This window comes from Oncorhynchus keta, chromosome 20, assembly GCF_023373465.1.
Source record: "Oncorhynchus keta strain PuntledgeMale-10-30-2019 chromosome 20, Oket_V2, whole genome shotgun sequence".
Taxonomy (NCBI): domain Eukaryota; kingdom Metazoa; phylum Chordata; class Actinopteri; order Salmoniformes; family Salmonidae; genus Oncorhynchus; species Oncorhynchus keta.
The window spans coordinates 36,570,729-36,594,724 of record NC_068440.1 but is presented as its reverse complement, the minus strand read 5'-3'; the positions used below and the strand labels follow the sequence as shown (position 1 = coordinate 36,594,724).

The window sequence follows — 23,996 nt, the reverse complement described above, 5'->3', positions numbered from 1 at the left end:
AGAAACTGACATGTTTATCAGTGGGTCATACACCTTACTATTCAAAGTCTGTCAGTGACAAATGCATGTTTTATACACTACTCCACTGGGACTAAATCAATCAAGGTAATATGATTGGTTGAGATTAAATGTCAAATAGATTGTTCCCAATGTCACCATTTTTCATAATGTTGACAAAGAAGATGTGTCATGGGGGGGTGTCAGAGTCGATGAAAATCCCCAACTGCTGCCAGAGTACTGTCAGGAAATTCTACTACTCCTTGACAGAACCTAGGAAGTCTAGAGAAAACACACACATACAGTAATTAAACCTATTATTATTTACTAAATCGTAAATAATGTCCGATCAAACCACAAATTGTTTTGTGGGACAGTGGAAGGGCAACAGCATTCAAACAATCACCTTGAATGTGATCCAAATGGCACCCTATTCCCTATATAGTACACTACATTGACCAGGACCCATAGGGCACTTTATAGGGAATAGAATGTCATTTGAGAGGCTACCCTTGGCATGAACCAAGACAATGAAAGGTTGGCACAAACACAAAAGAAGATAGAGGAGAGAAAGGAAGAACCCGGATTGGCGTTTGTCTAACCCGCTATTTCATAACCTGGCAGGCATCCAGTCATAACAACTACCCAGGGTTCTTAGTGTCGTTGTCCTGGACCGGGCCGCCCGCCACTGGCAGCGTGATAGAGGAGGCTCCAATCGTCTGCCCCGCCTATGTCCTGAATGTAAATCCCAGGTATGGGCTGTTAACCAAATGGCACCCTATTCCTTATATAGAGAAATACTTTAGTAGTGCACTATATAGGGAGGGAATAGGTATCCATTTTGGCCACACACACATAACTAGGTATGTCTTGGGTCTATATTACCTCCTGCCTAGCCTGGAACTTTGGCACAGGTGGTAATGTTGTTGTTGCTGCTCACTTTAAATGCTGCTGTTTTGTGTACAATTAATGATTGGTGCGCCACTAGGCTAGACAGTATCACATCAAATCAAATGTATTTATAAAGCCCTTCGTACATCAGCTGATATCGCAAAGTGCTGTACAGAAACCCAGCCTGAAACCCCAAACAGCAAGCAATGCAGGTGTAGAAGCACCGAGGCTAGGAAAAACTCCCTAGAAAGGCCAAAACCTAGGAAGAAACCTAGAGAGGAACCAGGGGTGGCCAGTCCTCTTCTGGCTGTGCTGGGTGGAGATTATAACAGAACATGGCCAAGATGTTCAAATGTTCATAAATGACCAGCATGGTCAAATAATAATAATCACAGGCAGAACAGTTGAAACTGGAGCAGCAGCACGGCCAGGTGGACTGGGGACAGCAAGGAGTCATCATGTCAGGTAGTCCTGGGGCATGATCCGAGGGCTCAGGTCCTCCGAGAGAGAGAGAGAAAGAGAGAGAGAAAGAAAGAGAGAAAGAGAGAATTAGAGAGCATACTTAAATTCACACAGGACACCGGATAAGACAGAAGAAGTACTCCAGATATAACAGACTGACCCTAGCCCCCCGACACATAAACTACTGCAGCATAAATACTGGAGGCTGAGACAGGAGGGGTCAGGAGACACTGTGGCCCCATCCGATGATACCCCCGGGCAGGGCTAAACAGGAATGATATAGTACTCAGTGGAGTCATAACAGAGTGCTCCACAAGGATAGGATAGACAATACTCAGTGATGTCATAACAGAATGCTCCACTAGGATAGACAATACTCAGTGATGTCATAACAGAGTGCTCCACTAGGCTAGACAGTACTCAGTGATGTCATAACAGAGTGCTCCACTAGGATAGACAGTACTCAGTGATGTCATAACAGAATGCTCCACTAGGATAGACAATACTCAGTGATGTCATAACAGAGTGCTCCACTAGGCTAGACAGTACTCAGTGATGTCATAACAGAGTGCTCCACTAGGATAGACCGTACTCAGTAGAGTCATAACAGAGTGCTCCACTAGGATAGACAATACTCAGTGATGTCATAACAGAGTGCTCCACTAGGATAGACCGTACTCAGTAGAGTCATAACAGAGTGCTCCACTAGGATAGACAATACTCAGTGATGTCATAACAGAGTGCTCCACTAGGCTAGACAGTACTCAGTAGAGTCATAACAGAGTGCTCCACTAGGCTAGACAGTACTCAGTGATGTCATAACAGAGTGCTCCACTAGGATAGATAGTACTCAGTGATGTCATAACAGAGTGCTCCACTAGGATAGACCGTACTCAGTAGAGTCATAACAGAGTGCTCCACTAGGCTAGACAGTACTCAGTGATGTCATAACAGAGTGCTCCACTAGGATAGATAGTACTCAGTGATGTCATAACAGAGTGCTCCACTAGGCTAGACAGTACTCAGTGATGTCATAACAGAGTGCTCCACTAGGATAGACAGTACTCAGTGATGTCATAACAGAATGCTAGGATAGACCGTACTCAGTGATGTCATAACAGAGTGCTCCACTAGGATAGACAGTACTCAGTGATGTCATAACAGAATGCTCCACTAGGATAGACCGTACTCAGTAGAGTCATAACAGAGTGCTCCACTAGGCTAGACAGTACTCAGTGATGTCATAACAGAGTGCTCCACTAGGATAGACAGTACTCAGTGATGTCATAACAGAGTGCTCCACTAGGATAGACAGTACTCAGTGATGTCATAACAGAATGCTCCACTAGGATAGACCGTACTCAGTAGAGTCATAACAGAGCATGTGAAGTGCTCCATTTGGCATAATAACAGGTACTCTCCTTTGCCCTAATTAATAAACTACTGACTTTCGTACCAAGTGGTGACACAGATGATTGATCATGCCCCTTTGAATCATGTTTGGTAGATTAACCTTATATCGATATCATTCCTCATAACATGTCAACAGTCATGCGTCATCCACCTACTAATCTGGTCCAACCAGCTGAAGATCTCTCTTTCTCTCTCTCTCTCTGTCTCTTTTCTGTCTCTCTCTCTCTCTGTCTCTTTTCTGTCTCTCTTCTCTTCTCTTCTCTTCTCTTCTCTTCTCTTCTCTTCTCTTCTCTTCTCTTCTCCTCTCTCTCTCTCTCTCTCTCTCTCTCTCTCTCTCTCTCTCTCTCTCTCTCTCTCTCTCTCTCTCTCTCTCTCTCTCTCTCTCTCTCTCTCTCTCTCTCTCTCTCTCTCTTCTCTCTTCTCTCTTCTCTCTCTCTCTCTCTCTCTCTCTCTCTCTCTCTCTCTCTGTCCCTCTCTCTCTCTCTCTCTCTCTCTCTCTCTCTCTCTCTCTCTGTCCCTCTCTCTCTCTCTCTCTCTCTCTCTCTCTCTCTGCCTCTCTCTCTGTCTCTCTCTCTGTCTCTCTCTCTCTCTCTCTCTCTCTCTCTCTCTCTCTCTCTCTCTCTTCTCTCTCTCTCTCTCTCTCTCTCTCTCTCTTCTCTCTCTCTCTCTCTCTCTCTCTCTCTCTCTCTCTCTCTCTCTCTTCTCTCTCTCTCTCTCTCTCTCTCTCTCTCTCTCTCTCTCTCTCTCTGTCCCTCTCTCTCTCTCTCTTCTCTCTTCTCTCTCTCTCTCTCTCTCTCTCTCTCTCTCTCTCTCTCTCTCTCTCTCTCTCTGTCCCTCTCTCTCTCTCTCTCTCTCTCTCTCTCTCTCTCTCTCTCTCTCTCTCTCTCTCTCTCTGTCTCTCTCTCTGTCTCTCTCTCTCTCTCTCTCTCTCTCTCTCTCTCTCTCTCTCTCTCTCTCTCTCTCTCTCTCTCTCTCTCTCTCTCTCTCTCTCTCTCTCTCTCTCTCTCTCTCTCTCTCTCTCTCTCTCTCTCTCTCTCTCTCTCTCTCTCTCTCTCTCTCTGGTTGTTGAGCCTGGGGACGAGGTCATCAACCTACAGTGTACTGTAGTATGAATCATTCAGCACACAGAAGTCAAAAGTAAAGAGAATAAAGACTGACATTTGGACATATTAATTGCACGGTTAATGCAGGGTGTTTCTAGTTCAAATCAAATCAAATTGTATTTGTCACATACACATGGTTAGCAGATGTTAATGCGAGTGTAGCGAAATGCTTGTGCTTCTAGTTCCGACAATGCAGTAATAACCAACAAGTAATCTAACTAACAATTCCTAAACTACTGTCTGATACACAGTGTAAGGGGATAAAGAATATGTACATAAGGATATATGAATGAGTGATGGTACAGAGCAGCATAGGCAAGATACAGTAGATGGTATCGAGTACAGTATATACATATGAGATGAGTATGTAAACAAAGTGGCATAGTTAAAGTGGCATAGTTAAATCTACACAGTACAGAAGTCCAAGTGGGGGGAGGCTCTGGCATACAGTTTACATGGCCTATCTCTCTCTGTGGACAGAATTCATCTGTTTGTGTGTGTGTGTGTGTGTGTGTGTGTGTGTGTGTGTGTGTGTGTGTGTGTGTGTGTGTGTGTGTGTGTGTGTGTGTGTGTGTGTGTGTGTGTGTGTGTGTGTGTGTGTGTGTGTGTGTGTGTGTGTGTGTGTGTGTGTGTGTGTGTGAGAGAGAGAGAGAAACAAATCCAATTTTGATAAACTCCCATATCTACTGGGTGTAATACCACAGTGTTCCATCACAGCAGCAAGATTTGTGACCTGTTGCCACAAGAAAAGGGCAACCAGTGAAGAACAAACACCATTGTAAATACAACCCATATTTATGTTCATTTATTTTCCTTTTTGCTCTAACTATTTGCACATCGTTACAACACTGTGTATTAGGCATAATATGACATGTGTAATGTCTTTACTCTTTTGGAACTTCTGTGAGTGTAATGTTTACACGTTCATTTTTATTGTTTATTTCACTTCTGTTTATTATCTACTTCACTTGTTTTGTCAATGATAACATGCTTTCCCCATGCCAATAAAGCCCATTGAATTGAATTGACAGAGAGAGGGGGGAGAGAGGGGGAGATAGAGAGAGAAGTGAAGAGAGGGAGGGAGGGAAAGACAGAGATAGCTTAATCTTCACCTGCCTAGCAATGTAAACAAACAGACTCACAAAGGATGGCAATGCAAACAGCAACATGGGCGCTTTTGCTACCAAGTTTTGCGTCCCAAATAGTACCCTATTCCCTATATAGTGCATTACTGATGACCAGAGCCTATAGGACTCTAATCAAAAGTAGTGTGCTTTAAGGGTATAGGGCGCCATTTGAGACACAGGATAAGTGTTGCCATGTGTGCTAAATGACCGTCGGCCACTGCTTTCTCAATGTCTTACCTTATTTTCTTTGGCAACATAAATAATGTCTATTTGCCTGTAAGGGTGACTTATAGCAAAATGCACGCTTAATTCCAATACGCTTATCAGACTCAATATTGACAGAGGACAACTAATCTCCCCAGGTGCGAGCAAGGCAATTTATGTTCAGGCAAAGAATCTGTGTTTCTTATCCCTGTAGCCATTCTCATACTTACCACAGAACACTAGGGCCGACATCAGAGCACAGGGAACTTCACCTCACCTCTGGTTTTGGCCTGTAGCCATTCTCATACTTACCACAGAACACTAGGGCCGACATCAGAGCACAGGGAACTTCACCTCACCTCTGGTTTTGGCCTGTAGCCATTCTCATACTTACCACAGAACACTAGGGCTGACATCAGAGCACAGGGAACTTCACCTCACCTCTGGTTTTGGCCTGTAGCCAGTCTCATACTTACCACAGAACACTAGGGCCGACATCAGAGCACAGGGAACTTCACCTCACCTCTGGTTTTGGTCTGTAGCCAGTCTCATACTTACCACAGAACACTAGGGCCGACATCAGAGCACAGGGAACTTCACCTCACCTCTGGTTTTGGCCTGTAGCCATTCTCATACTTACCACAGAACACTAGGGCCGACATCAGAGCACAGGGAACTTCACCTCACCTCTGGTTTTGGTCTGTAGCCAGTCTCATACTTACCACAGAACACTAGGGCCGACATCAGAGCACAGGGAACTTCACCTCACCTCTGGTTTTGGTCTGTAGCCATTCTCATACTTACCACAGAACACTAGGGCCGACATCAGAGCACAGGGAACTTCACCTCACCTCTGGTTTTGGTCTGTAGCCAGTCTCATACTTACCACAGAACACTAGGGCCGACATCAGAGCACAGGGAACTTCACCTCACCTCTGGTTTTGGTCTGTAGCCATTCTCATACTTACCACAGAACACTAGGGCCGACATCAGAGCACAGGGAACTTCACCTCACCTCTGGTTTTGGCCTGTAGCCAGTCTCATACTTACCACAGAACACTAGGGCTGACATCAGAGCACAGGGAACTTCACCTCACCTCTGGTTTTGGCCTGTAGCCAGTCTCATACTTACCACAGAACACTAGGGCCGACATCAGAGCACAGGGAACTTCACCTCACCTCTGGTTTTGGCCTGTAGCCATTCTCATACTTACCACAGAACACTAGGGCCGACATCAGAGCACAGGGAACTTCACCTCACCTCTGGTTTTGGCCTGTAGCCAGTCTCATACTTACCACAGAACACTAGGGCCGACATCAGAGCACAGGGAACTTCACCTCACCTCTGGTTTTGGCCTGTAGCCAGTCTCATACTTACCACAGAACACTAGGGCCGACATCAGAGCACAGGGAACTTCACCTCACCTCTGGTTTTGGCAAATGTAAGTCTGCACTGCACGGTCTTAACATTCTATGGCGTGACGCACCTGATCCAAAAATACGACTACCTGCAGCTAATTCCTCTGGTTGGGGCTTTGGGTGAGAGAAAGGCAAGGCAGGCGTAGCTCTTTCTGGATAACAGGCCTAGAGGCATTGATGAACTCTACAGAGGGTAAATCATTCCATCTTTAACTTTTCATGAGCAATACCTGTGGATATGTAGGCCTACATCTGTAAAACCAGCAGAGCATACATTTAAAGGTATACTGTACAATCAGGGGCAGTTTCCTGGACACAGTATATATATATATATATTTCCACACTATGAGGTTGTAATAATAATACTGTGATATTGGGAACATTATGATAATGCTCTTTTAGTGTAAGAGCAGTTTGAAATGACCCCCTGAATTGTTTTGGCGGGATGGAGCTTTGCCCTGCCTGGTGACATCACCAGGCAGTAAATTGCTTAATCGACCAATAAGAAAGAGTTCTAAAACTCTCTGCCAATAACAACTCATTTTCAGTTTTCCCCTCCCCACTCAGATCACTCCCAGACAGTCCTAGCAAAATTATTGCTTGAGAAATATATCTTTGCTAAGAAGCTATTTTGGTTTCTTTTTATTTAAACCATTTTAATGTAAAGCAATCACAGCAAGATAATTATTACAAAGAAATTATTTGATATTGGACTAAAAAGCGAGCTCAATAAAGAATCTCCATCAGAAATGGTTTTTATTCCACGACTTGGCTTAATCTGTGTCTGGGAAACCACCGTTCAAAGTACAGAGCAAGTGTTGGAAACAAAATTATTTTCAATTGTTTCAATCTGAACAGATCCATAAAAAAAATGTATTCCACTGTTCCAACCAGCAAAATAAAGTTCTGAACCGGTTCAAACCCCCCAAAATAACCGTTTATATCGGTCTTTTCTGATCTTTTTTAAACCTCTGAAATCACTTTTTTTTTTTTTAAACATTTAGCTAGACATTAAATGACTTCACCAGTCAGTTTGGATAGAGCAGCGTGATTGACGGACATGTGTAGGCTGTGAAATCCGACTGAAGGAGGAGGCACACGTACACACACTGGCAAAGATTTTCAGCTGTCAGGCAGACAGTACTCATGCGTTTCTGAGTGACAGAGTGAGGGCTTTACATGGGTGCTTTGTTGTGTTTTTTTTTGTTGTACTGGAAAAAAATACCTTGAACGTAAAATAACTTTATTAACCAGTTCCCCTGCTTTTAAAATAACTTTATTAACCAGTTCCCCTGCTTTTAAAATAACTTTATTAACCAGTTCCCCTGCTTTTAAAATAACTTTATTAACCAGTTCCCCTGCTTTTAAAATAACTTTATTAACCAGTTCCCCTGCTTTTAAAATAACTTTATTAACCAGTTCCCATGTTTTTAAAATAACTTTATTAACCAGTTCCCATGCTTTTAAAATAATTCTGAAACTCCACTGCTCAGCGGTTGTTGTGCTCCTAGCGAGCGAGAGAGCGAGCGAGAGTGAGAGAGAGAGAGAAAGAGAGAGATTTAGCTAGGCCAGTCAGACAGCAGACAGGGAAGGATATAGGAGAGGAGGCTGAATGGGGGCAATGGATTACTGCAACATGCAGACTGACTGAGTGCTGAATGATAGCTGTACAGATTCCCATAATCACGTCTGAGAAGCGTGTCATCGCCCCGGGCCGGGCCCAGGTGCAGAGACAGTATTACATCAAATTGACTCAAAGCAGTGAAGCCGCCACGGCTTTTCCAGACAGGCTTCTCTCCAGTCCAGGGACATACATCCAAAATGGCACCCTATTCTCTATAGTGCACTATATACCAGGGACCCTTAGTCAAAAGTAGTGCAGTATATAGGGAATAGGGTACCATTCGAGGCAGAGTGAGTCAGAGTATCAGTGAGGTTAGACCCGGTGGCCGATCAGGGTTCAGGGTTTCGTGAGATCCGTTGGCACTGGCGGGTCAGGAGTTGGATAACAGGGCGTGTGGAGGTAGGGAGTGGCAGGCGGTGGGACATCAGAGGTTAAGGCCAGCCCTCCCTGACGTATCTAGCACACAGTCCCATTGTTTGCTCGCAAATTCCTGTCGAGTCGAGGAGATTCCATGCAATGTAATAGACTATTATGTTAGAAGCCGGACCTATTCAAAAGCCTAATGAGTTACGCCAAAGATAATGTCTCTGGGGAGTCCCGTGCATAGAGGCATAACTCAGAGGCTGAGGACCATTGTTGCTCGGGCCCAACGGGCCCAACGGCCCCAGGCCTGTCCATGAGTTGTTAACCTTTTCAGCATCCAGGTACACAGGAACTAACTGCTAAACACCACAGCAGTGCTGTAGAAAGGATTAGTGGGTTAACACCGATGTCATACAAGGTCATCTTCTCTTTCCTTTGAAGAACAGATCCAGAGTTTTGGAACCTGAACGGAAAAGCACAGAGACCCAAGGAGCCATTTGTTGGGATGTTTCGGGATTTAAGGGGTTAAGGGCTTTTGGAGATGTGTAAATGGTGATAATACAATGCTTAGAACACAACCACCATCATTACTGCTGTCATTCCCATCCTGCTGACCGCTGGAATCATAGACAATAACAGTTATCAAACATCCAATCAGTTCCTCTCTATTAAGTTCCTTTGCCTTCTCAAAAGAGTGTATAAATATCAGCAGATTGATCTCCGATAAATCTCTTTCCTGCAGTCAACAGGAAATCCTTACAGAATATCATCATGGTGTTATCAAACTATGCGTGCATGAGAAAGTAAATGGAGAAAGTTCTTCTGAACAGGCCAGAGGCACAACGCTTGCTGTTGATTTGGTATTTGGCTAAATAGTCTGGTTAGGTAACGTAGATGTTCCTTCCGATTTGCATTGACTGTCTCCAGAGCCTGTTGCAGCAGGCATCTGATGGACAGATGAAAGGGAGAGAGGAGAGGGAATAGTTTGGAAAAGAAAAACACTTTAAGAAATTAGAAAGAGAATTTTGATCATCTCTTTCAAGAGTGTCTATTTTTTTTGTCACTCACCACAAATATAAGTTGTGTGAGGTGCATCACCTGTGCAAGGCTGAGATTTAAGTGGGAGGAGAAATCTGACAGTTTGAAGCAAAGCACCGGGCCAATCCCAACCCGAGTTAAAAGGGCATTGACGGAACGTAATTCCCTTTTTACAAACGTTTCTCTCTATGTGCGTTCTGACCTTGAATTTCACCTCTACAGGATCGGTGCCCCCGATGTGATTAGCATGAGGTTGTAAGTAACAATAACATTTCCCAGGACATAGACATATCTGGTATTGGCGGAAAGCTTAAATTCTTGTTAATCTAACTGCACTGTCCTGTTTACAGTAGCTATTACAGTGAAATAATACAATGTTATTGTTTTAGGAGTGTACAGTATTGAACTTGAAAATGTATTAATAAACCAATTAGGCACATTTGGGCAGTCTTGATACAACATTTGAACATAAATGCAATGGGTCATTGGATCAGTCTAAAACTTTGCACATAGAGTGCTGTCATCTAGTGGCCAAAATTGAAATTGCGCCTAGATTGCTAAATCATATATTGGCCTTTCTCTTGCATTTCAAAGATGATGGAGAAAAAATGCATGTTTTTTCTTTGTATTATCTTATACCAGATCTAATGTGTACTTAATTTTTTCAATAGAAATAACACCAACCTCCGCGCACTGTAATTTATACTGGATAAGAGCTATTGATAAAAGCTATTGATATAGCTATTGATAAGAGCTATTGATAAGAGCTATTGTTAAGAGTTATTAATAAGAGCTATTGCTAAGAGCTATTGATAAGAGCTACTTATAAGAGCTATTGATAAGAGCTAGGTACATGAGTAATCCATCTGATTGTGGCAATTTTCTGTTTTTTTAATAATTCATAAATACTTTCCTAAACCTAAATCATTTACAAAATCATATTATTTTTAAGTCTACCAATTGGTGCTGAAAAGGAGACAAATATGCATATGTTTAGATGGCTATCTTTAACTGATCCCCAATATTCTGAACCTGTTTAATATATGTAGTCCAGTGAGTCTGTAGACAAAAATTTCATTTAAAGGTGCACCGTTTTTAAAGGAAGACTTAAGATAAATGTACTTGAAAACCCAATTGAATGAGAGCGTGCAAGGTAGCCACACCTGCAGAGCATGTTATGCAACTGAATAAGGTAAGTCTGAACACCAAATACTGAGAGAAGTGTGTAGGACAGGAGTGGGCAGGACAGCCGTGGGCAGGACAGGTGTAGGTAGGACAGGCGTGGGCAAGAGAGGCGTGGGTAGGACAGGCGTGGGTAGGACAGGTGGGCGGAGGACAGGCGTGGGTAGGACAGGCGTGGGCAGGATAGGCGTGGGTAGGACAGGCGTGGGCAAGAGAGGCGTGGGTAGGAGAGGCGTGGGTACGACAGGCGTGGGTAGGACAGGCGTGCGTAGGACAGGCGTGGGTAGGACAGGCGTGGGTAGGACAGGCGTGGGCAAGAGAGGCGTGGGTAGGACAGGCGTGGGCAAGAGAGGCGTGGGCAGGAGTGGCGTGGGTAGGACAGGCGTGGGTAGGACAGGCGTGGGTAGGACAGGCGTGCGTAGGACAGGCGTGCGTAGGACAGCTGTGGGTAGGACAGGCATGGGTAGGACAGGTGTGGGTAGGAGAGGCGTGGGCAGGACAGGCATGGGTAGGACAGGCGTGGGCAGGAGAGGCGTGGGTAGGACAGGCGTGGGCAGGAGAGGCGTGGGTAGGTCAGGTGTGGGTAGGACAAGTGTAGATAGGACAGGTGTGGGTAGGACAGGCATTGGTAGGACAGGTGTTGGTAGGACAGGTTAGGGTAGGACAAGCGTGGGTAGGACAGGCATGGGCAGGACAGGTGAGCGGAGGACAGGCGTGGGTAGGAGAGGCGTGGGTAGGACAGGCGTGGGTAGGACAGGCGTGGGTAGGACAGGCGAGCGGAGGACAGGTGTGGGTAGGACAGGCGAGCGGAGGACACGCGTGTGTAGGACAGGCGTGCGTAGGACAGGCGTGGGTAGGTCAGGTGTGGGTAGGACAAGTTTAGATAGGACAGGTGTGGGTAGGACAGGCATTAGTAGGACAGGTGTGGGTAGGACAAGCGTGGGTAGGACAGGCATGGGCAGGACAGGTAGGCGGGGGACAGGCGTGGGTAGGAGAGGCGTGGGTAGGACAGGCATGGGTAGGACAGGCGAGCGGAGGACAGGCGTGAGTAGGACAGGCGTGAGTAGGACAGATGTAGGTAGGACAGATGTGGGTAGGACAGGTGGGGGTAGGACAGGCGTGAGTAGGACAGGCGTGAGTAGGACAGACGTGAGTAGGACAGATGTGGGTAGGACAGGCGTGGGTAGGACAGATGTGGGTAGGACAGGCGTGGGTAGGACAGGCGTGGGTAGGACAGATGTGGGTAGGACAGATGTGGGTAGGACAGGCGTGGGTAGGACAGATGTGGGTAGGACAGATGTGGGTAGGAAAGGCGTGGGTAGGACAGATGTGGGTAGGACAGGTGTGGGTAGGACAGGCATGGGTAGGACAGGCATAGGTAGGACAGACATGGGTAGGACAGGCGTGGGTAGGACAGGCATGGGTAGGACAGGTGTGGGTAGGACAGATGTGGGTAGGACAGGTGTGGGTAGGACAGGCGTGGGTAGGACAGGCGTACCATTTGCTAAGTCTGAATCGGCCCTTTTCATCACAGTAATCGCTGCCTTGCAAAAGAAGCAGAAAGCACCTGATGTGCTGAAAATGTCATCGAAGAGTTGTCCTTTTCTACACTCTAGGCTACGATAGGCTGGCATGTGGCATAACCTTCTCAGTTCTTCATGGCATAAAAACTACAGTAAGTGAGAACATTTACATTTAACAGACCTGTTTATCCAGAGCGACTTACAAATTGGTTTCATTTACAACGACGGCCTACCCCGGGCGATGCTGGCCTACCCCGGGCGATGCTGGGCCAAATGTGCGCCGCCCTATGGAAGTCCCAATCACGGCCGGATGTGGTGCAGCCTGGATTCAAACCAGGTACTGCAGTGCCTCTTGTACTGAGATGCAGTTTCTTAGACCACTGCGCCACTCGGGAGCCCCCTTGGTGTCATTGGTTGGTGGATAGTAAGACCTTTGATAGGCTGATGCAGAGTTTGTTATAAGAAACAATCCCTGCCAGCTGGCTAGATTAGCATAGGTCAGGTTCTCTGATGGGAAAAGCTAATATGTAGCGTTTGAACATGTGCAACTTCGTCAACGATTCTAATGAGCTGATGCGCATTATGAGACTGAGAAAAAGTATACATTTAAAAACGTATTCTAATGTTCGCAAGAATGGCCTCAGAGTCCACAGAGCTCTGCTGCGTCCCGATGAGCGCTTGGCTTCCACCAAAAAAAAAAAAAAGAAGAGTCTAGCGCCCCCCAGTTTCTGGGAGGTCTCTAGTCTAGCTGCTCCTGTTTTATCCTGTTTGAGTTAGGCCCTCTCTGGCCCGCCCTCCTCAGTTCCCTCCTCAGGACGTACTCGCTGAACTGGGAAGAGTCGACGCCTCCACCGCAGGAGCCGGCGATCTCAAAGCCACGCTGCTGCAGACGCTCCAACACCTGGACAGAGTTGAGATGACAGTATCCATTGAGCGGGAAGCGGATGACGTGTGTGGAGTCGTGGTTCCAGCCGGCATTGACCGAGTTGCACATGACGTCGCCGATCTCCGGGAACACGTCCTCGATGAGGGCCTTATCTCCGCTCAGCGTTATCCTCTCTCCTAGGTCGGGCGCCCCGCGTACCACCAGGCACTCACAGGGGCGTGACACCCTGGCCAGGTCGCGATCCTGGCGCCAGTGCTCCAGCTCGGCCAGCAAGGGCTGCAGCTGGAAGTACCGGGCCTCCTCGTACAGCAGGCTATAGTCTTTGAAGTCGTCTGGGATGAGGAGCTTGGAAGTCCTGAGGAAGTTGAGGATGTAGCGGAACATGTGTCCGTCCCTGTCAATGAAGTAGTGCTGCTTCAGACTGTCCAACACTATGGGCTCTGTGCCATCAAAGAGACGGCCGATTCTGGACTCTGGGTACTTGGTTAACGTGGCCAGACTGCTGGTGTACATGTGCCCGCCCACGTCGATGTGCACAGGGGCGTTGGACTTGGTGAGCTGGGCGGGTGTCGGGATGCCCTGGTTACTCAGGGGGGACGCTGGCCATAGAGCATGAATATAGTATTATTATTAAAGGAAGTATTACCCAATTAGCAAAGAAGAACCCTGAGTGTATCACACGACACAGACCACACAGGTCAAAGGCACGTATTATGTAGTATTGTTGTAACTGACATATACCTTACATGTAACCCGACATAAGTTACCTAAAGAATAGACATTGCATTCAGTGTCTCTTCTCCTGTGCGGCTCGAGGCCTGCAGAAAGTCTTTATTTACAAAGCTGTCCCCTGACTGTCAATCAGCCAGTGAAATATAACACAGAACGTAGAGAATTCAGTCCCAGGGACCAATAACACACTGGCCACAACCACTGCCCTTATTGAGTTATACAGGACGAGAAGGAATCTAAGGCTGCGTTTCAAATGGAAAGCTATTACCTACATAGTCCACTACTTTTGACCAGAGCCCATAGGTTCCCGTAGGATGGGTAACGCAGCTGCACAGCTATTTTCAGGTCTTTCCAGAGATGTTTGATTGGGTTCAAGTCCAGGGTCTGGCTGGGCCACTCAAGGATACTCAGTGACTTCTCCCGAGGCCACTCCTGCGTTGTCTTGGCTGTGTGCTTTGGATTGTTGCCCTGTTGGAAGGTGAACCTTCACCCCAATCTGAGGTCCTGAGAGCTCTGGAGCAGGTTTTCATCAAGGATCTCTGTACTCTGCTCAGTTCATCATTCCCTCAATCCTGACTAGTCTCCTAGTCCCTGCAGCTGAAAAATATCCCCACAGCATGATACTGACACCACCATGCTTCACTGTAGGGATGGTGCCACGTTTCCTCCAGACATGACGCTTGGCATTCAGGCCAAAGAGTTCAATCTTGGTTTCATCAGACCAGATAATAAAAAATAAAAACATGTATTTCACCTTTATTTAACAAGGTAGGCTTGTTGAGAACAAGTTATCATTTGCAACTGCGGCCTGGCCAAGACAAAGCATAGGATAAACTTTTTCTCTCATGGTCTGAGAGTCTTTAGGTAACTTTTGGCAAAAACCAAGCAGACTGTCATTTGTCCTTTACTGAGGAGTGGCTTCTGTCTGGCCACTTTACCATAAAGGCCTGATTGGTGGAGTGCTGCAGAGACAGTTGTTCTTATGGAAGGTTCTCCCATCTCCACAGAGTAACTATGGAGCTCTGTCAGAGTGACCATGGGTCCTTGGTCACCTCCCTGTCTAAGGCCCTTCTACCCGATTGCTCGGTTTGGCCAGGCTCTTTCCATTTAAAAATGTTGGAGGCCAGTGTGTGCTTGGGGACCTTCTATGCTGCAGAATTTGTTTGGTACCCTTCCCCAGATCTGTGCCTGTCTTGGAGCTCTACAGACAATTCCAGACAATTATTTTTTGCTCTGATATGCACTATCAACTGTGGGGCCTTACATAGACAGGCAGGTAGCCTAGTGGTAAGAGTGTTGTGCCAGTAACCAAAAGGTTGCTGGATCAAATCCCTGAGCTGACAAGATAAAATAAATCTGTCGTTCTACCCCTGAACAAGGCAGTTAACCCACTGCTCCCTGGGTGATTAAGGCAGTGGTTGGGTTAGATGCAGAAGACACATTTCAGTTGAATGCATTCAGTTATACTACTGACATCTAATCAATTGACTTTACCTCAAGGGTGATCAAACAGGATGCACCTGAGCTTAATTTCAAGTCCCATAGCAAAGGGTCTGAATACCGATGTAAATAAGGTGGTTTGTCTTTTTATACCTTTATCAAACAATGTCTAAGAACCTGTTTATGGGGTATTGGGGTACTGTGATGAGGGGGAAAAACTATGTCATCCATTTTAGAATAAGGCATAACAAACTGTGGGGAAAGTGAAGGGGTCTGAATACTTTCCGAATGCACTTTATGTCTCAACAGACCCTCAGAGAGCGCAGGGAAGGTTGGGTCACTAAGGCGAGTGCTGCTGTTAGAGAATCGCTTCAGATTGACTCAGGCTGGTTGATATGTGTGAATTTTGCTGAGTTGAGTCACTTGTCGTATCAGAGAAAGCACAGTTTGAGTATTCCTATATCTTGATCGAAATGGGGAGAGGAAAGCACGTCTGACTACCAGAAATGGAGAGAGGAAAGCACGTCTGACTATCTATCACGTACAACATATCTACAGCATATCTACAACATATCTACACAATATCTACAACATATCTACACAATATCTACAGCATATCTACACAATATCTACAACATATCTACACAATATCTACAGCATATCTACACAATATCTACAGCATATCTACACAATATCTACAACATATCTACACAATATCTACAACATATCTACACAATATCTACAACATATCTACACAATATCTACAGCATATCTACAACATATCTACACAATATCTACAGCATATCTACAACATATCTACACAATATCTACAGCATATCTACAACATATCTACACAATATCTACAGCATATCTACACAATATCTACAACATATCTACACAATATCTACAACATATCTACACAATATCTACAACATATCTACAACATATCTACAAAATATCTACAGCATATCTACAGCATATCTACAACATATCTACACAATATCTACAGCATATCTACAACATATCTACAACATATCTACACAATATCTACAACATATCTACAACATATCTACACAATATCTACAGCATATCTACAACATATCTACACAATATCTACAACATATCTACAACATATCTACAACATATCTACAGCATATCTACAACATATCTACAGCATATCTACAACACATCTACAACATATCTACACAATATCTACAACATATCTACACAATATCTACAACATATCTACACAATATCTACAGCATATCTACACAATATCTACAACATATCTACACAATATCTACAACATATCTACACAATATCTACACAATATCTACAACATATCTACAACATATCTACAACATATCTACAGCATATCTACAACATATCTACAGCATATCTACAGCATATCTACAACACATCTACAACATATCTACAACATATCTACAACATAACTACAACATATCTACAACATATCTACAGCATATCTACAACATATCTACAACATATCTACAGCATATCTACAACATATCTACAACATATCTACAACATATCTACAACATATCTACAGCATATCTACAACATATCTACAGCATATCTACAACACATCTACAACATATCTACACAATATCTACAACATATCTACACAATATCTACAACATATCTACACAATATCTACAGCATATCTACACAATATCTACAACATATCTACACAATATCTACAACATATCTACACAATATCTACACAATATCTACAACATATCTACACAATATCTACAGCATATCTACACAATATCTACAGCATATCTACACAATATCTACAACATATCTACACAATATCTACAACATATCTACACAATATCTACAACACATCTACAACATATCTACACAATATCTACAACATATCTACACAATATCTACAACATATCTACACAATATCTACAGCATATCTACACAATATCTACAACATATCTACACAATATCTACAACATATCTACACAATATCTACACAATATCTACAACATATCTACAACATATCTACAACATATCTACAACATATCTACAGCATATCTACAGCATATCTACAACACATCTACAACATATCTACAACATATCTACAACATATCTACAGCATATCTACAACATATCTACAACATATCTACAGCTGCTGTTTTAGATCACTCCATCCGTTAAAATGACATTCTAAGGCTCTCCGTTGTGACATCATCACTTCCAACTGTCATTTTTGAGCTGAAATCATTAAACTTTTGATGCAAATAATTCCACTTACACACTTTGTGTTTTTGTGTGCAAACAAATTGCCCATTCGGGGACAGTAAAGATCTATCAATATGAATGAATTGAATTGAAGTGAGTTGAAATATAATGTTTGTGAGTGTGTAACAGACAGATAGGTAAAGTCATTTTAAATAAGTGTGACAATTTATTTCCCTAAGTTTTGCCAAAACTATCTTGGCGACAAAATGATTTCACAGAAATGACATACAACATATTATCATATCATGGGCCAATATGACTATAAATGAATGCAATAAATAAGACATAGGGACAGAACAATGTGCATTAAATATATAGTGATGAATTATTATACAATGTGTATAAATATATAATAATTAATTATTATACAGTGTGTATTACATATATAGTGATGAATTATTATACAATGTGTATTACATTTATAGTGATTCATTATTATACAATGTGTATTACATTTATAGTGATTCATTATTATACAATGTGTATTAAATATATAGTGATTCAATATTATACAATGTGTATAGAGAAATCTCAGACAAACAGAGACAGAAATCAATATTAGCAGAAAACTCCCAAGTTCTAATGAATCATTTGGAAAGGTTAGGTCTGTCAAAGGTGAGAAACCTCCGTCAAACTATGACAACACCTGGAATCAATCTGTTGAGTTACTTATGCCGGGCCATAGAGTCAATTCAACAAGTCTATGAGATTGTGATCTTCTTTGAATCCAACATGTTCTTGAAAAGAGCAGACACAAGAGCTTTGGACAGGCTAGCAGCAACAGTGCTTCTGACGCCGTTGTGTGAAGTAGCCCGGTGTCTCAAACCCAGTGACAGTCAAAGGAATGTAGAGATTCAAGTTTCAGTCATTCAAGTCATCAGATATGATCTGAAGCTCTGTTTGAAGGTTGCAGTTGAAGTCCAAAGGGTGTGTCCACAGACAGTACATGGGAGGACCATCAAGTGTCCATCCTTGTCTTCAGGATGTGGTGTCAGTAACGTTGACACCTGTTCCTCTGATTTCTCCTGCTTGTATCTCCGACCGTCTGCATCTCACTGATGAAGAGGGACACGTTCAGTGGAGAGACTGGACGCGGCACCCACCAGCACAGTCATTCATCCCCTTTCATGACGCACACCATTGAGCCAACATGGGGGTCCAGTGGCAGGCTTCCTGTGGAGAATCCAATGCATCTCCAGGGACCACAGCATATGAGTCCCCAATGGCAGGTGGATAGAAAGAGATGGATGGATCTCTACCCTCTGTGAGTGTGACAGAGTATGTGGACATCTCCCACAAGGTGCGCCTGTGTATCCTCATCTCTCTCCTCATCTCTCTTCTCATCTCCCTTCTCTTGGCTTGTGTCGTTGTTTCACCGTCCACTTCTCCAGCAGCAGGCAAGCTTTGACTGTGGCCCTTAGAGCTGAGGGGCCAACTGCTTTGTGGTCTCTGTGTTTCACCCTGGAGAAAAAGAGGAGAGACCTGTTACACATCAATAATCAGACTCAAACAACTTTATTTATCCTCTCAGGGGCTAATATTAATTACGACAGTGTAATTCAGATAATGTTGATTGTGATTTGCAATGACGTCAATCAGTTGTCAACATCCTAACTAACTAAAACCACAAGGTTGGCCTAACCTGTCATGGTGCAGTCAAACAGACTTGCTCAGCAATTAACCTTATATGTTTCCATGTTATTAATGTGTCTAACAGAGCAGACTGACAGGGGTTATGTTTCTAACAGAGCAGACTGACAGGGGTTATGTTTCTAACAGAGCAGACTGACAGGGGTTATGTTTCTAACAGAGCAGACTGACAGGGGTTATGTTTCTAACAGAGCAGACTGACAGGGGTTATGTTTCTAACAGAGCAGACTGACAGGGGTTATGTTTCTAACATAGAAGACTGACAGGGTTATGTTTCTAACAGAGCAGACTGACGGGGGTTATGTTTCTAACAGAGCAGACTGACGGGGTTATGTTTCTAACATAGCAGACTGACAGGGGTTATGTTTCTAACAGAGCAGACTGACGGGGGTTATGTTTCTAACAGAGCAGACTGACAGGGGTTATGTTTCTAACAGAGCAGACTGACAGGGGTTATGTTTCTAACAGAGCAGACTGACAGGGGTTATGTTTCTAACAGAGCAGACTGACAGGGGTTATGTTTATAACATAGCAGACTGACAGGGGTTGTGTTTCTAACAGAGCAGACTGACAGGGGCTATGTTTCTAACAGAGCAGACTGACAGGGGTTATGTTTTCTAACAGAGCAGACTGACAGGGGTTATGTTTCTAACAGAGCAGACTGACATGGGTTATGTTTCTAACATAGCAGACTGACAGGGGTTATGTTTCTAACATAGAAGACTGACAGGGGTTATGTTTCTAACATAGCAGACTGACAGGGGTTATGTTTCTAACATAGAAGACTGACAGGGGTTATGTTTCTAACATAGCAGACTGACAGGGGTTATGTTTCTAACAGAGCAGACTGACGGGGGTTATGTTTCTAACAGAGCAGACTGACAGGGGTTATATTTCTAACGGAGCAGACTGACAGGGGTTATGTTTCTAAACATGATGATACATGAAAGGAGATGTGACAGAACAGTCTCTGAGAGCGGTTATACACGAAAGGAGATGTGACAGAACAGTCTCTGAGAGCGGTTATACATGAAAGGAGATGTGACAGAACAGTCTCTGAGAGCGGTTATACATGAAAGGAGATGTGACAGAACAGTCTCTGAGAGCGGTTATACATGAAAGGAGATGTGACAGAACAGTCTCTGAGAGCGGTTATACACGAAAGGAGATGTGACAGAACAGTCTCTGAGAGCGGTTATACATGTCTTGGTAGTCTGAGTCTGGGTGTGTAAATTCCATATCACATCTCCCACATAAAGAAAAGATACTAAGAAGATGTTTGTTTCTTTGTTTCTTTTTTTTCTCTAATTTTCTCTAAGCAGAGTGGTTTCTCTTACCTTTGAATCCTAGACGTTTTGGCTGCCAGCTTGAGTTTGCACTGCCGCCTCCAAGCATACTCAGCAAGGGTGGGACGGATCACGGTGTCTGGCACGCGACGGATCACGGTGTCTGGCACGGGACGGATCACGGTGTCTGGCACGGGACGGATCACGGTGTCTGGCACGGGACGGATCACGGTGTCTGGCACGCGACGGATCACTGTGTCTGACTCGGGATGGATCAAGGCTGCTGTCCCGTATCTAAAGAAAGAAAGAGCGAACGTGTACAACACATGAGCATTGAGTCGACTTTCCATGAATCCTTATGGTTTCGCAACATTTAAGGGAGAAAATAACACGACGACGTGTAAACGTGTTCACACACGTTACGGTGATTTGCGTTGTTGGCAGCAGCTCAAATGAGAATCGAACTGAATAGATCACCAAGGTAAATAGAGAAGTATATTTGAAATAAAGCTACCAAACACAAAATGTGATGTATTTATCGTAATGTGTACAGGCTACAATGTTCCAACATCCACGTTGCAGTAATGGAATGGAACAAGCGTAATTACCCCCAAATAGCAGGCTAATGCCATTATGCAAATAGGTTCTGACAAGTTAGAACTAAATAAAGTGGTGTGTTAATATTTTGCAACGTGTTATACCTGAGGTGATTTTCCATCTGACAGAATCTTATACACGTGCCGTCATCTTCGCTGACGCACTTACATCGAGGGTCCCGTTGGGAGACCTCGGGATCCTTGATTGCGCGCTTCTTTCTAGATGCGTTGCCCAGTCCGTAGGAAACCACGCGCCTAAATACATGAACGAAATCATTAGCCAACTGTAACCAAGCCAACCAGTTACATTACATGGAATTAATAGAATAGAACCGATAGAATCGGTTGGAAAAGTGACGTACTCAGGCGTGTTGACCCATATGATGTCCAGGTGACAGAAGTAAACGCACTCCTTGTCTAGGAACGTTGCGCAGGAGCATCGCTTGTTCCTGATGTGGCGCACTGGCACCGGGGAGGCTGGGGTGGCTACCGCTGTTTCTTTTCCCATAGGGGCAGATGTAACTGTGAAGGAGAAAGTATCATGGCATGTTAATTATAACCAATATTGAATCTTTGACAGAAATTGTCATATGCATATAATGTTATGACGGGATACTTGGAATGTCAATGGCTTGCTGCAGTAACCTAGCCACCTGTTTGCACAGTCAAATGGCTAAAACGCAGTGCTTATAAGTTAAAACGCGGTGCTTACAACCTAATCCTTTTCTTCATAATGTTCACACATATAATATTATAACAATATCACAACAATTAATTATCAAATAGGTTACTTAAATGACTTCACAGGGGATTCGAGTATTTAGGAGTATTATTTATTGTTATATTATTATATTGTTCATTATCTACTATTATCTTATTATACGTACACTGATTTGACCGTTTATGTTGAAAGAAATACTGAAACACACATCCATAGCCTATTGAAGAGTTATGCTAACAAAACATGAGTCTCTTTGCAAGATCTTACCTGTTTGTACAATTCCAGAGTACACAATTGACAACACGGAGAAAAATATTCTTAAATCCATCTTGATCTTTCTTCAGTCCAGAAAGAATAACTTTTTCACAAAATGGAATATTCCTTGGTCAAGGAAAACGTTCCAAAAAGCGACACAGTGTCAACTGCGTAAGTTTGGATACAAGTTACCTCTTTACGAAGGAGCGCAAAAGCATACCACTTGCTCTGTTCTGTCAGTGGCTCCACGTCTGCCTTCTGTACTTTATATACTAAGCACTCACCTCCTCCCCCCCTCTCCCCTTCAGTCGCGTGTAAACAAGTTGGTCCTTTGGCTTATTCGTAGACAATGCTGTTTGTTAATATTCACCGACAAGCAACGTGCAAACCAAGATAAGAACTTAGAAATTCCTCGATTCCGAGGGTGGGATGGAGACACCGGTTGGCGGGCGACGGCGCAAGCCAAGTTCTGAATGGGGAACCGAAGAGGTAAATGCGCTGCTGGGACACTAGATGGAGATAAAGTATCGATAGATGAGCTTGACATCGCCAGTCCTCGAGAGATCATCTACAATTATTTTAAATGTTAACCACAGACGTTAAGTTCTGACTTACTTGACTATAATGAGTATATATATATATATATATATATATAATTCAGTATACATATAATATATATATTTATTTGTGATTAACCGAATAATTCGAACTAAAGTATATCTTGAAGACATCCAACATCAAGGGAATATATGTCATTGCAACAAGAGCCAACTCGATGCAATTTATTTGAATTAGTCCTACGGTAGACTATTACGCAGGCATTGCGGACTACATTGGTGGTTATGGCACTCCAAATGTTACCTATGATAGATGCTTTAGCCAGAATGGCGCAGAGTGCATTTTCCCTCTGCCAAACTAAAGATGGTACCCTGTGTCTATAGAGACAGCCAAGTTATCGTTCCCCAATGTGTATTTATTCCTCGTGTTATTATGTTTATATTATTGATGTTTTATTCTCTCTGCATTGTTGGTAAGGGCCCCTAAGTAAGCATTTCACTGTTGGTCTACACCAGTGGTGTAAAGTACTTAAACATACTTTGAAGTACTACTTAAGTAGTTTATTGGGTGGGTATCTGTACTTTACTATTTATATTTTTGACAACTTTTAGTTTCACTACACTACATTACATACAGACTACATACTTTTTACTCCATACATTTTCCTTGACACTCAAAAGTTACATTTTGAATGCTTAGCAGGACAGGAAAATGGTCTAATTCACGCACTTATCAAGAGAACATCCCTGGCCATCACTACTGCCTCTGGTCTGGTGGACTCACTAAACAGAGAACATCCCTGGTCATCACTACTGCCTCTGGTCTGGTGGACTCACTAAACAGAGAACATCCCTGGTCATCACTACTGCCTCTGGTCTGGTGGACTCACTAAACAGAGAACATCCCTGGTCATCACTACTGCCTCTGGTCTGCTATTTTCAGGTATCTCCAGAGATGTTCGATCGAGTTCAAGACCGGGCTCTGGCTGGGCCACTCAAGGACATTCAGAGACTTGTCCTGAAGCCACTCCTGCGTTGTCTTGGCTGTGTGCTTACTGTTGTTGTCCTGATGGAAGGTGAACCTTCACCCCAGTCTGAGGTCCTGAGCGCTCTGGAGCAGGTTTTCATCAAGAATCTCTCTGTACTTTGCTCCGTTCATCTTTCCCTCGATCCTGACTAGTCTCCCAATCCCTGCCACTGAAAAACATCCCCACAGCATGAGGCTGCCACCACCATGCTTCACCAAAGGG

At 43.9% G+C, this 23,996-nt stretch overlaps 2 protein-coding genes across 2 annotated transcripts; both read right to left on the bottom strand.

The window, feature by feature from the left end:
* Nucleotides 1–12,561: 12,561 nt before the first annotated feature.
* LOC118379815 (BTB/POZ domain-containing protein KCTD1-like) lies at nt 12,562–13,835 on the bottom strand (the record flags this gene model as incomplete). Its single annotated transcript, XM_035766821.2, has 1 exon — nt 12,562–13,835. A coding segment is annotated over one exon (750 nt), but the record flags the coding sequence as incomplete, so codon positions are not given.
* A 3,998-nt stretch (nt 13,836–17,833) lies between these two features.
* LOC118379817 (endothelin-1) lies at nt 17,834–22,571 on the bottom strand. Its single transcript, XM_035766822.2, has 5 exons — nt 22,202–22,571; nt 21,576–21,735; nt 21,319–21,468; nt 20,669–20,911; nt 17,834–19,142 (listed from the first exon to the last, which is right to left on the bottom strand). Exons 1-5 carry the CDS (start codon nt 22,260–22,262, stop codon nt 19,022–19,024), a joined length of 735 nt encoding a protein of 244 aa, XP_035622715.1. The 5' UTR covers nt 22,263–22,571; the 3' UTR covers nt 17,834–19,021.
* Between the last annotated feature and the right edge of the window lie 1,425 nt (nt 22,572–23,996).

Excerpts from the sequence above, each read along its gene's own strand:
- LOC118379817 (XM_035766822.2), bottom strand. The coding sequence starts at position 22,262 with ATGGATTTAAGAATATTTTTCTCCGTGTTGTCAATTGTGTACTCTGGA. Across the intron at positions 21,469-21,575 it reads ATATGGGTCAACACGCCTGA|GCGCGTGGTTTCCTACGGAC; the intron begins GTACGTCACTTT and ends TCATGTATTTAG. Across the intron at positions 20,912-21,318 it reads CAGATGGAAAATCACCTCAG|ATACGGGACAGCAGCCTTGA; the intron begins GTATAACACGTT and ends TTCTTTCTTTAG.